The 11,257-nt window shown below is 43.3% G+C and overlaps 1 protein-coding gene across 5 annotated transcripts in view; it reads right to left on the bottom strand.

Annotated features, from left to right (window-relative positions):
• Positions 1 to 422: 422 nt before the first annotated feature.
• The window catches only part of Cfap61 (cilia and flagella associated protein 61), a 302,729-nt gene continuing 291,894 nt past the window's right edge, over positions 423 to 11,257 (bottom strand). For all 5 annotated transcript variants that reach the window (XM_076570780.1, XM_076570781.1, XM_076570783.1 and 2 more), the window contains one exon: positions 423 to 850. In XM_076570780.1, coding sequence (XP_076426895.1) covers positions 650 to 850 — 201 coding nt within the window. In that variant the 3' untranslated portion in view covers positions 423 to 649. The remainder of the gene's footprint in view (positions 851 to 11,257) is intronic.

Genomic DNA, 11,257 nt, shown 5'->3' with positions numbered 1-11,257 from the left:
GGGGCCAGTCCTCCTCCTACCTCACTGCCCCAGAGATCAGAGTCAAATAAAATGGACTAGATTATTTTCCCCTCTACATTTTAGAATTTGAAATCTGCGTGTGAATTTCCCAGTCGTCCAATTTGTCTTTGTATGTTCATAATCAGCAAAATGAATAAAAAAACAAAAACAAACAAACAAACAATAAGGGCTGTGAAAGTAGTCTCCTTGGTTTCAAAAGGTCAGGTATGTTCCACCCAGTCCTCCTGAGGGTAGATGGCAGATTTAATTTCTCCTTGTCTGTTTACCAATTTTCCATTCTGGACACATTATTTTATTTTTATATCACCCACTATTACTTGGTACGCATAGGAAGAGCTAATGAAACTGGCACCAGAACACTCCGGGAAATCAAACAGACTCACACACAAGGCAAAAACAAGTTTTGCTCAGTAGGAGTTCATTTTATTGCTAGAGTGGATTATTCTGCACAGAACATGCCTGTTTGTAAAGCTCCCTGGCTTAGCACACAGCCAAGCGCCACCTACTGGAACACCAGGAAACCACGGGAGGAAGAGCGGGGTTTGGGGGAGGGGCAAGGGGACCTGTGACTGCTGAGCACTTGGCTGAGCTGAGAGGGAAAGTGATGCCCGGGGGCCTCTGGCCACAGCTAAATGATGCCCGGCCACGCATACATGGGCAGGTGGTACTTGTTGTAATGAAGGTAATCCAGGATGCTCTTCTCCAGCAGGTTTTTGTAGATGGAGTCCTCGAAAACCCTCTGGAGGTATTTCTGGGGCTTCTCATTCAGGTTTATTTCCTCGTCCTCTATCTTGTAGGCTAGCTGCTCCATGGAAGGTATGTCTATCTCCTGTGAATGCAGGTAAGAGGCCAGAGTCAGAGCGTCCTGGGACTCAGCACCACCAGAGCAGGCGTTGTCAGCTCCCCAAGGATGGGGGCTTTTTCTAGCTTTGTAGAAGTTATTCATAAAGATGACAAGACATAGGTAACGCACACCATTGTTCTTATCATTTCCAGTGGACAGTTCAGGACACTCACGCCACTGTACAACCACCCTCATCATCTGTCTGTCTATCTGCAGAGTCTGCATCCTGGATGACAGAATCCATCTCTGTTAGCAGGAACACGCAGTCCTGTCCCCCACCCAGCCCCAGTCCCTGGCTCCTTTCCAGGGCACCTCAGACAACTACAGCCACACACTGCCTATGTTTTTGTGGCAGGATTATTTTTTATCACGTAGCATGATGTCATCAAGGATGATAATTGTAAGCCTTTAGTTTTTTGGATAAACGTTATCTGCTTGCTTTAATATCTGGACATGAAAACCTCTAGATTTTTGGTGAGTTATTGCCTTGGGTGAAGCTGGAGATTTCTCCAGTCCTGCCTGGCCCACAGTCAGGACAAATCTCTCTCACCTGCTAGTCCCGCAGCAGCTTAGACCCAACCAACTAAACACAGAGACTTATATTGCTTACAAACTGTATGGCCATGGCAGGCTTCTTGTTATCTAGTTCTTATATCTTAAATTAACCCATTTCTATTAGTCTATAAGTTGCCACCTAGCTTGTGGCTTACCGGTACCTTACATCTCGCTTGTCATGGCGGAAGTGGCTGGCAGTGTCTCTCTGCCTTAGCCTTCCACTTCCCAGAATTCTCTTCTCTGCTTGTCCCACCTATAATTCTTGCCTGGCTACTGGCCAATTGGTGTTTTATTTATTAACCAATCAGAGCAACACATTTAACATACAGAACATGCCACAGCACTTGGGTCCTGCTAAGGGGTAGAGTTTAAGACCTTGAGAATAAGTTCTCAGTACAAATTTTTATAACCTACTTCAACACAGGACTCAGAAAGAATAAAGCCCTTTTAGACTACACACATTCCACAAAGAATAGAGATTTTCGGACATCTTGTAAAAATTTCAAAATCCATGTTGACAGGCTGCACTGCATGGTGCCCGCCACTCAGATCCCACAGGTGGCCCTTGTTGTGGGGCCTGTCCATCTACACAGGGTTGTGGTTAAGGATTTTGAGCTGTGTGATCTTGCCAGCATGATGACTACTGATCATCCCCTCAAACAAAAGTTATAGTGTATTTACACCAACTTCTAACATCCCTATGTATTTCAAATAGAAAAAGAAATTGGAGTTAATCGTGGGGCTCTATTGGACCATCAGAAGACTCAAGCTCTGTGGAGTCACGTTATCGTCTGGCTATTTAAGCAAAATATGACCAGGTTTGAGAGATTATAGACATGGCGTTTAGAACAGTCAGAGTATGGCACAGAAATGGAGATGGAAAGCTGAATGGTGGGCTGGAGAAAGGCAACTGATGCCTGGAACGCAGAGCTGGAGTGCTGGAGACATTAAAGTGCTGGCAAAACCCATGGACACAGCCTGCCCTCTCCAGGAAGCTGGTTCTTTCCTCGTTTTTTTTTTTCTGGAGGATTCTATCTGACCTCCATGAAACATTGAACAAATAGCAAGTGGGGCTTGTCACTGTACAAGGCTGTTCTACAGTGGGAAGGGCAGGGTAAGGTCACAGAGTGGCACTTGTGATCTCTCCACTCACACTGTGCTTACCTGCCACCAGCAAACCTCAAAGTGCCTCACGTCATACGCGATCTATTGTGTCTGGCTTTTTTCACTTAGCATAATGTCTTGGCTTTTTATAGTCCTCTGAAAACTCCCTTATATTTAAATTTCATTTTTAGCTCATGATAATTGTGTATATTTATGGGGTACCATGTAATGCTGTGATGCATTTATACATTGTGAGATGATTAAGGCCAATTAACATATCCAGTGTTGTATATACTCACCATCTCTGTGGTAAGAACATTTAAAATCCATCCTTGTGACAATTTTGAAACAACTGTACATTATTATTAGCATCAGTTACCAGGCTGTACAATAGGTGACTAAAACTTACTCTTGTCAAAACATTTTCCCTTTTCCCATTCTCCCAGCCTGGCCAGCTACCTGCAACCACCATTCTATGCTCTTCAGATTTTGTAAGTGAAATTATGCAGAGCCTGGCTTCTTTCACTTGGCAACAAGTTAATCCACATTGTTGCATAGAACAATCCACTTTCCCACTGAATAGTATTCTACTATGTATACAGACCATATTTTTGTTTTCCATTAGCCCATGAGTGGGTAACTTGGTTGTTCCTATATCTTGGCTATTGATGCTACAGTGAACACCGGAGTGCAGACATACCTTCCACACACCAATTTCATTATGAACTCCTCTGGAGATGTACTCAGAAGTGGATCTGTTGATTACACGGTGACTCCATCTGTGACCTCCGCGCTGCTTTCCAAGATGGCCCTCACTTACATTCCCACCAGCAGTGTTCAACAGGTCTCTTTTGTCTGTGTCTTCACAGTCCTTACCTCTAGCGTTTTCTAACAGAAATTCTAACAGGGTCTGGTGGTAGCTTGCTGTGTTTCGACTTTTCGATCGTTGCTAGTGTTATCCATTGTTTCCGTGTGTATCTATGGCAATCTGTAGGCCTCCTTTTGACTGTTTAGATCATTTGCCTATTTTAAAAAATTAGTTATTTGTTTTGTTATCGGATTGATTAAGTTCCTCGTGTACTGTCGATATTAGGCCCTTATCCAGTGTGTGATTGCAAATACTTTCTCACAACCTTGGGTTGTGTGGATTCTGTTCACCTTCTCTTTGCTGTGGGGAAGCTTTTCAGTTTGACATAGACCCACTTCCTTATTTCTGCTTTTTCTTGCCTGTGCTTGGGTCATATATAGAAAATTCTTGCTCAGACATCAAGGAGTCTTCCTCCTGTTTTCTTCTAGGAATTCTGCGGTTTCTATTTTATAAGTGTTCTGATAAAAACACCATTTTTTGTTTTGTTTCATTTTTTGTTCTTTTGTATGTGAATGTCTAAATTTCTCATTGTCCTTATCAGAGTCTGTCCCTGTCCCCATTGTATGGCATCTTTCTTTTTAAAAAAATCAATTGACTAGGGGAATGGAAAGAAGGCTCAGTGGTTAAGATCACTGGCTACTTTCCCAAAGGATCAGAGTTTGATTCCCAGCACTCACATGGTGGCTAACATGTCTCTAACTCCAGTTCCAGGGGATCTGATGCCCTCTTTTGGCCCCTTTGGGAACTAGGCATGCAAGTGGCACACACAGACACTCATACAGGCAAAACACTCAAATGGAAAGTAAAAATTAAAAAAACTAACAAAACATCTTAAAATCAATGTACTAAATACATTGTATTCAGGTATGAAGTTACCAAAGGAAAGATAAAAATTTTTAAAAAGGAATCCTTCCAGCAGATCGAATGCCTGGGCTTGTTTCTGGGCTCTGTTTCCCATCCTGTTGTCCAGTGTATTTATTTGTATTCTAGCACCATGCTGTGTTGGTTACTGTAGCACTGATATGTATTTCAGAATTAGGTAGCATGGTGTTTCCAGCTTTATTCTTTTTTTCCTCTCAAGATTGTTTTGGATATTCTGGTCTTCTGGAGTTCCATATAAATCTGAGAGTTTTTTTTTCTGTTCCCATGCAAACAGGCATTGGAATTTTTCTAGGGATAACACTAAATCTTGTGTTTCTATGGGTGATATCGACATGTGTTCTATTCGCTTGTATCAACTTCAACTTCTTTATTTCCCTTTGGCTCAAATCTTGGGTATCTGAAAGGCTGTATGGTTCTGGAAGGATCTGTAGAGAGGCCACAGAGAAAACTGCATGTTGGGACTCCCACACCTGCTTGGGGATGGCCTTTTCTGGAGACACTTGCTAGCCAGGCCTGAGGCCACCAGCTGGCAGAGGCAGTATGGGTGCCTCCATCCTCTCTTGAGGAGTATCACCTGCTCATCAAGGTCCAGGGAGGTCACAGAGATGGAGGTCTGCTGGGTAGACCCAGAGCAGATGGTCCATGGCAGCCTGACTGACTATTCTTTATAAGGCCCTGGAAGCTTCCACAGAACCTTCCACTGCACCCAGGCTTTCTCCCATTATCTCCATTTGGTGTCTGCTGTTCTGGGAAGCACATGGCCACGGAGGCGAGGGGGGGGCGTTGCCTGATTGATTGTGGATGATTCTGGAGGAATTGGCCCACACATTCTAGAGCCATGTTGAGTTGCTGAAACAGAGCCCAGGATGAGGTAGGTGTAGGAAGCCCTCAGACACAAGGACACCAGGCAGTGGACAAGTGAATGACCCTCACCTAGAAGAGCAAAATGGACCAGTTAGGGTGGCCACTGTTTCCATTACAGGAAAAAGTGTTGGCTGGACCTGAAGTCAGGAGGTGGCAGGCAGCTTATCCTGGAGCTGCTGACTGGAAAGGACTAGAAGGTAGCTGGAAGATGAGAAGAGAGAGCCCTGGGGCCTGCTGCCGTTGAATCAGGAGGCAGATCTGCCAGAGCGGAGGGCAGCGGCTCTCATCAGTGTGGGATGTGCTCCTGGTTGGGTGATCTTATTTGTTGTTGTTGTTGTTGAAAGGGTGTGGAGTGGGGTGAAGGTCAGGGTGCTGAGGCTCAGGCACCGATGTTTATGCCTTTTTGTTGTTGGTTTACAGGCCCCATGTCCTCGGTTACAGCTACTCTGATTTTTATTAATGCTATTGTAAACAAGATTGTTTTCTTAATTTCTTTTTTAGTAAGATCACTGTTAGTGCTTTGCGTTTCTGTCCTGCCACTTACTGACTTTGTTAATCAGGTGGCTTTTCTCCTCTCTGTCTCTCTGTCTCTGTCTCTGTCTCTGTCAATGTCTCTCTCTCTCTCATGTGTATGCTGCTGGGAATGGAACCTGGAGCCTGGCACATACCATGGAGTCACACTCCCAGTCTGTCTTCCACACTCCCAGTCTTCATTTATCTGTTCTAACTGGGGTGAGCGCCCAGCTTCCTGCTCTGGTCACCTGCTGCCATTCTAAGTTCTCCTAGAACTTTATGGGAAAAAGAAAGAAAGGGAGGAAGGGAGGAAGGAAGGAAGGAAGGAAGGAAGGAAGGAAGGAAGGAAGGAAGGAAGGAAGGAAGGAAGGAAGGAAGGAAGGAAAAGAGAACCCTTTTTCTTTCCTAAGTTCCTTCTGGTCATGGTATTTTCTCTCTCACAGAAGCAGAAGAGTAGTAACCAACACAGAAGTCGCCCATTTCATTTTCTTGCCTAATTGCTCTGGCTGGAAACTCGGGCTGGAATATTTCGTTGTTATCAAATGGAATTGGCAAGAATGGGCACTCTTTTCCTATTCCTCATCTCTGAGTATGATGTTAACTGTGAGCTTGTACTGTGGGATAGAAGGTCATATCTCTGCTGTGAAGCTCACACTACTTTTGTCCTGGAAGATGATTTGGGGGTTAATTTTTTTTTTAAATTTCATGGCTGAGTACTATTACATGTGTGAAGAGAACACATTTGTTTATCCATCGATATGCTGACGGATATGTGGGTGGTTCCCTCTGTCTAGCTATTCCGAGTGCTTTGAATATTTGTGTACAAGCATTCATTTGAATACCTTTCAAGTCTTCAAAGAGACCGATACCTAAAAGTACAGTTGCTGGGCTAGAGGATAATTCTCTGTAACTCTTTTAGGAATCAAATTATTTTTCATAGTGGCTGCTTAATTTTACATTCTTACTAGTAGCTATGTAAGGATGCTATTTCCCCCACATTTAGTGTCTTTTTAGGAAAAGACTTATTTATTTTCAAGAGTATTTCACCTGCATGTACACCATGAATGTGTCTGATCCAGGTAGAGTCCAGAGAAGGTGCCAGGTCCCTTGGACCTGGAGTTACTGACAATTAGGTGCTGACATGTGTATGCTGCTGGGAATGGAACCTGGAGCCTGGCATGTGGGTGCTGGGAATTGAACTAAGATCTTCTGGAAGAACAGCCAGTGCTTTTGATTGCTGGGTCATCTCTCTCTAGTCTTATCCTTTTTTATTTTTTATTTTTATTATAGTCACCCCAGTGAATGTGTAGTGGTATGCCATTGTTCTGATTTTTATTGCCCTAATGATTAATATCATTGAACATCTTCTCATGTAAATGAGCATATGTATGGACCTACACTTATTTGTTTGCTTGTTTATTTGTTTATTCCTGGAACTCACTGTATAACTGAGACTGGCCTTGATCCTCCTGCCTCAGCATCTCAAATGCTGGGCAGAATTCCAGGTATGAGCTCTAGGGCCTGGCTACATCCAGAACTTTAGTTTTCTTCTGTTACTCTATATAGCTGTCCTTAGGAAGTACCACACTGGTTTGTTACTGTTGCTTTGAAGTAAGGGTTGAAGTCAGAAAGTGTGAAAAGCCTTCCGCTTTGTTCTGCTGTTCCCAGAAGACAGTTTTGGCCATTTGAAATCTCTTGTGGGGCTGGAGAGATGGCTCAGAGGTTAAGAGCACTGGCTGCTCTTCCAGAGGTCCTGAGTTCAATTCCCAGCAACCACACGGTAGCTCACAACCATCTGTAATGAGATCTGGCGCCCTCTTTTGGCACTGTATACATAATAAATAAATAAATAAATCTTTTTTTTTTTTTAAAGAAATCTCTTGTATTTCTATATGAACCTTTCTGTCCATAAAAAAAAAAAAAACGCCTTTGGGATTTTGATAGAATTTCACTGAATCTGTAGAATGTTTTGGGTGATGCTGCCATCTTAACAAAACTGACTCTAAGCCTGCGAACACGATGTCCTTCTATTTATTTAGACCTCTGGATCTTCCAGAACATTGTGTAGCTTTCAGTGTCCAATGTTGTACTACTTTAATTAAATAGATTCCCAAGTATTTTATTCTTTTTCACGTTACTACAAGTGGAACTATTTTCTTAATTTCATTCCCGTTCATTTCATTCTTTATTAATGTAGACAGCTGACTGTGTGTGTTGATCTTGTATCCTGCAATTTTGCCAAGTGCATTTATTAGCTTTATTATTTTCTGGATTCATTAGAATTGTATCATCTGGGAAAAGCCATAGTTTCACTTTTGCCTTTCCAAGGTAGGTGCCTCTTCTTTCTTCTTTCTTGTTTCATTGCTCTGACTGGACAATCTCTAATTGTCTGGCAGGGCAGTGTTGAACATAAACGGTAGACGGAGACATCTTTGCCTAACTCCAGACCTCAAGGGTAAGCCTTCAGCTTTCAGTTATTCACTACCCAGTCTCATATTAGCTGTAGATTTTTCATAATTTATCAGGAGGGGGGGACATTTCCTTCTACTGCTAGTTTTTTAAAAAATGTCTGTATGTCTCTGCCAGTGAATGGCACATGTGTGGGTATGCCCATGGAGGCTAGCTGAAGGCATGGGATCCCCGGGAGCTAGAGTTGCAGGGAGTTGTGAAGAGCCTGACATGAGTGCTTGGATATAAACTTGGGTTCCCTCTTGGCCAAGGAGCCGTCTCTCCACAGTTACTATTGCTAGTCTGTAAAGTATGGAATTTATCTTCTTTTTCCTTATTTTCTCCCCTCCCTTTCTTCCTCCCTCCCTCCCTTTATTTCTTTTATTTTCTGTTGTTGAAAAACAGTAGCTCATATATCATGTAGAGGGTATCTTAAAACTTGCTGTATAGCGGAGGATGACCCTGACTCCCGGATGCCCGAGCCCCTGGTCCCTCCCTCCCCAGGACTGTGATTGCAGGTGTTGGACACCATACCTGGCCTTAATCTTGTTCTCAGATGAGATGACACTGCTTCCTTCCTCACTTCATTGTAGAATACTTGTCCCTAATTTCCCAGCACTGGGATTACAAGGACATGCCTCGTCTCCTTGCTTTCTATGTGGGTTCTGGGGATTCAGTTCAGGCTTACACAGACACCACTTACTGACGGAGCCACATCCCCTGCCCCGGTGAGGGGTTTTGCTTATTGATTCAATGGCTTTGTTACAGATCTGTGGAGATTTTCTGGTTCTTCTTGGGTCAGTTTCTAGTTTCTGGGTTTCTAGGAGTGTGTCATTCTCATCCAGGTATCTTCTAGTTGATGGCACAGGATTATTCATAATAGTCTCTTAAAATCCTTTCTTATTTTCATAAGCCTATAGACATGTCTTGATTTTTGTTTCTGATTTAGTAATTTATAAGTCTCAGCAAAGGCTTCTGATTTTGTTGATCTTTCAAACAACAGATTTTGTTCTTATTGGCTATTATTTTTCTAGTCCCTACTTCACTTTGCTCTGTTTTGAAAAGATTCTTCCTTCCTTCCTTCCTTCCTTCCTTCCTTCCTTCCTTCCTTCCTTCCTTCCTTCCTTCCTTCCTTCCTTCCTTCCTTCCTTCCTTCCTTCCTTTCTTCAGATATTGAATTAATTTGTTTTCTTACTTTAGTTTCTTATGGATGGTATGACATACCTTATGGAGGTATGATGCTGGGTTATTATTTGAAATCTCTCATTCTTGTTTTTACATATAGATCTATTTTTGTGTTTATTTATGTATTTATGTGTGTGTGTGTGTGTGTGTGTGTGTGTGTGTGTGTGTGTGTGTGTGTGATGTGTGTGCAAGCTCCTTCTGCAGAGGCCAGAACAAGAGTGTCAGATCCCCTGGAACTGGAGTTACAGTCGGCTCCTCTGGAAGAACCCAGGCACTCTTAACCACTTTGCTATCTCTCCAGCCCAACCCTTCCTGTTTAAAAAGTCGACATTTGTGTCTACACATTTCTCTCTGAAAACTCTTTTTGCAAACACTGTTTTGAATGGTGTTTCTATCTGCACTCACCTCTAAGTATCTCTAGCATCCCTCCTGTAGTCTTCTTTGACCCACTCACTGGTTTCTCATTTATTTATTTATTTATTTATTTATTTGGATTTTTTTTTTGAGATAGGCTTTCTCTGTATAGTCTTGGTGCCTGTCCTGAATCACGCTCTGTAGCCCAGGCTGGCCCCAAACTCACAGAGATTTCCCTGGCTCTGCCTCCCGAGTGCTGGGATTAAAGGCGTGTGCCACCACCACCCGGCCACTCACTGGTTTCTTAAGAGGGCATTTACTTAGCTTCTATAAATCTGTGAAATCTCCAGTTTGCTTTCTGTGTTGGCTCCTTGCTTTACTATGTACTGATTACTGGTGACTGCACTTTAAGCGGTCTGGATATTTTGACATTATCGACAGGAGTTCTGTGGCCCTGAGTGTCCTATCCTGGAGAAGGTGTTCTCCAGTGCTGCCGAGCAGCTGTCTTGTGCAGATGTGCTGGCTCCACATGGGTCACAGCACTGTGAAATCCTCCTCTTCCTCCTCGCTCGAAGCCTGGTCTAACCATTGCTCAAAGTGATACACTGAAATATCCAAGCCTTACTTACACCCATTTATCTTCCAACCTGTCAGCCTTGCTTCGGGTATCTGGGGGCTCTGTTACTGAGGCTGCATATGTTACTTCCTTCTTAAAGGAATTAGAAGAGTGATTTTTGACTTTACAAAATTTGACTATGGCCAGTGACTCATAGGCTTCATCCATAGATAAAATGTGATGTTCACAAATTTATCATTAAAAACTGAAGTACCAGGGATGCTATACTTCATGTTTGAGATGCTGCACTACTCGGGTGATGAATCAGAAAGGGATATAAAAATGGGTTCAAACATCTCGATATTTAGGAACAAGAATTACCGTTGTTCTTTAATGCAGCCATCATTTTTATTTTTCTGTTATTAGACTCATAAATGAAACCCCTGCCTCTCCATGTGGCCATCACTTGCCCTGCCAGTTTCAGTGTGGCAGTTACCCCCACCCTCAGGTGGTGGTGGCTGGCATGGGCAGAACCATCCTTTGCTCCCATGTGCGTCCCACACATCCTTTTGTCACTCTTTCAATGTCTGTCTAGATGGAACAGCTGGGCCTTGTTCTGTGGCTATCTGAGGTTTGTCCAAAGTAACCCTACATTTGAATAGCGGTAGCCACCATGCCGCACACCACCTCTCTGTGTGCGTTCCCACTTGGCGAATGGAAAGGCTAGAAGCATAACAGTACCCAGTGAGGTTCTTCCCCTAGCCCCTCATGGAGGCAGGCCACACTCTCTGGCTAGAAACCCACAGTAATTATTACAAGTCCTCAGTATGCTTGTTGGCACAGGTCAAAAGCCGCTCCTGTCCTGAGTCGGCACAGCAAACTGGCTCACGGCCAATGTCAGGTTGTGGATGAAAATTTGAGGGAGCCTTGAGGAGTCCTGTCAAACGTGATGGGTGCCACTAAGTCTAACAGTTTCCATTTCTTTTTTTCTCAACACTTGCTTCAATATTGATGCATTCTTGTTAATGCTTAAGAGCATTCCTTGTGTCCAGTATTTCGTGAG

This window comes from Peromyscus maniculatus, chromosome 4 (assembly GCF_049852395.1).
Source record: "Peromyscus maniculatus bairdii isolate BWxNUB_F1_BW_parent chromosome 4, HU_Pman_BW_mat_3.1, whole genome shotgun sequence".
In the NCBI taxonomy this organism is placed as follows: domain Eukaryota; kingdom Metazoa; phylum Chordata; class Mammalia; order Rodentia; family Cricetidae; genus Peromyscus; species Peromyscus maniculatus.
Note: the sequence above shows the minus strand (reverse complement) of the source record. Positions and strands in the feature narration are given on the sequence as shown.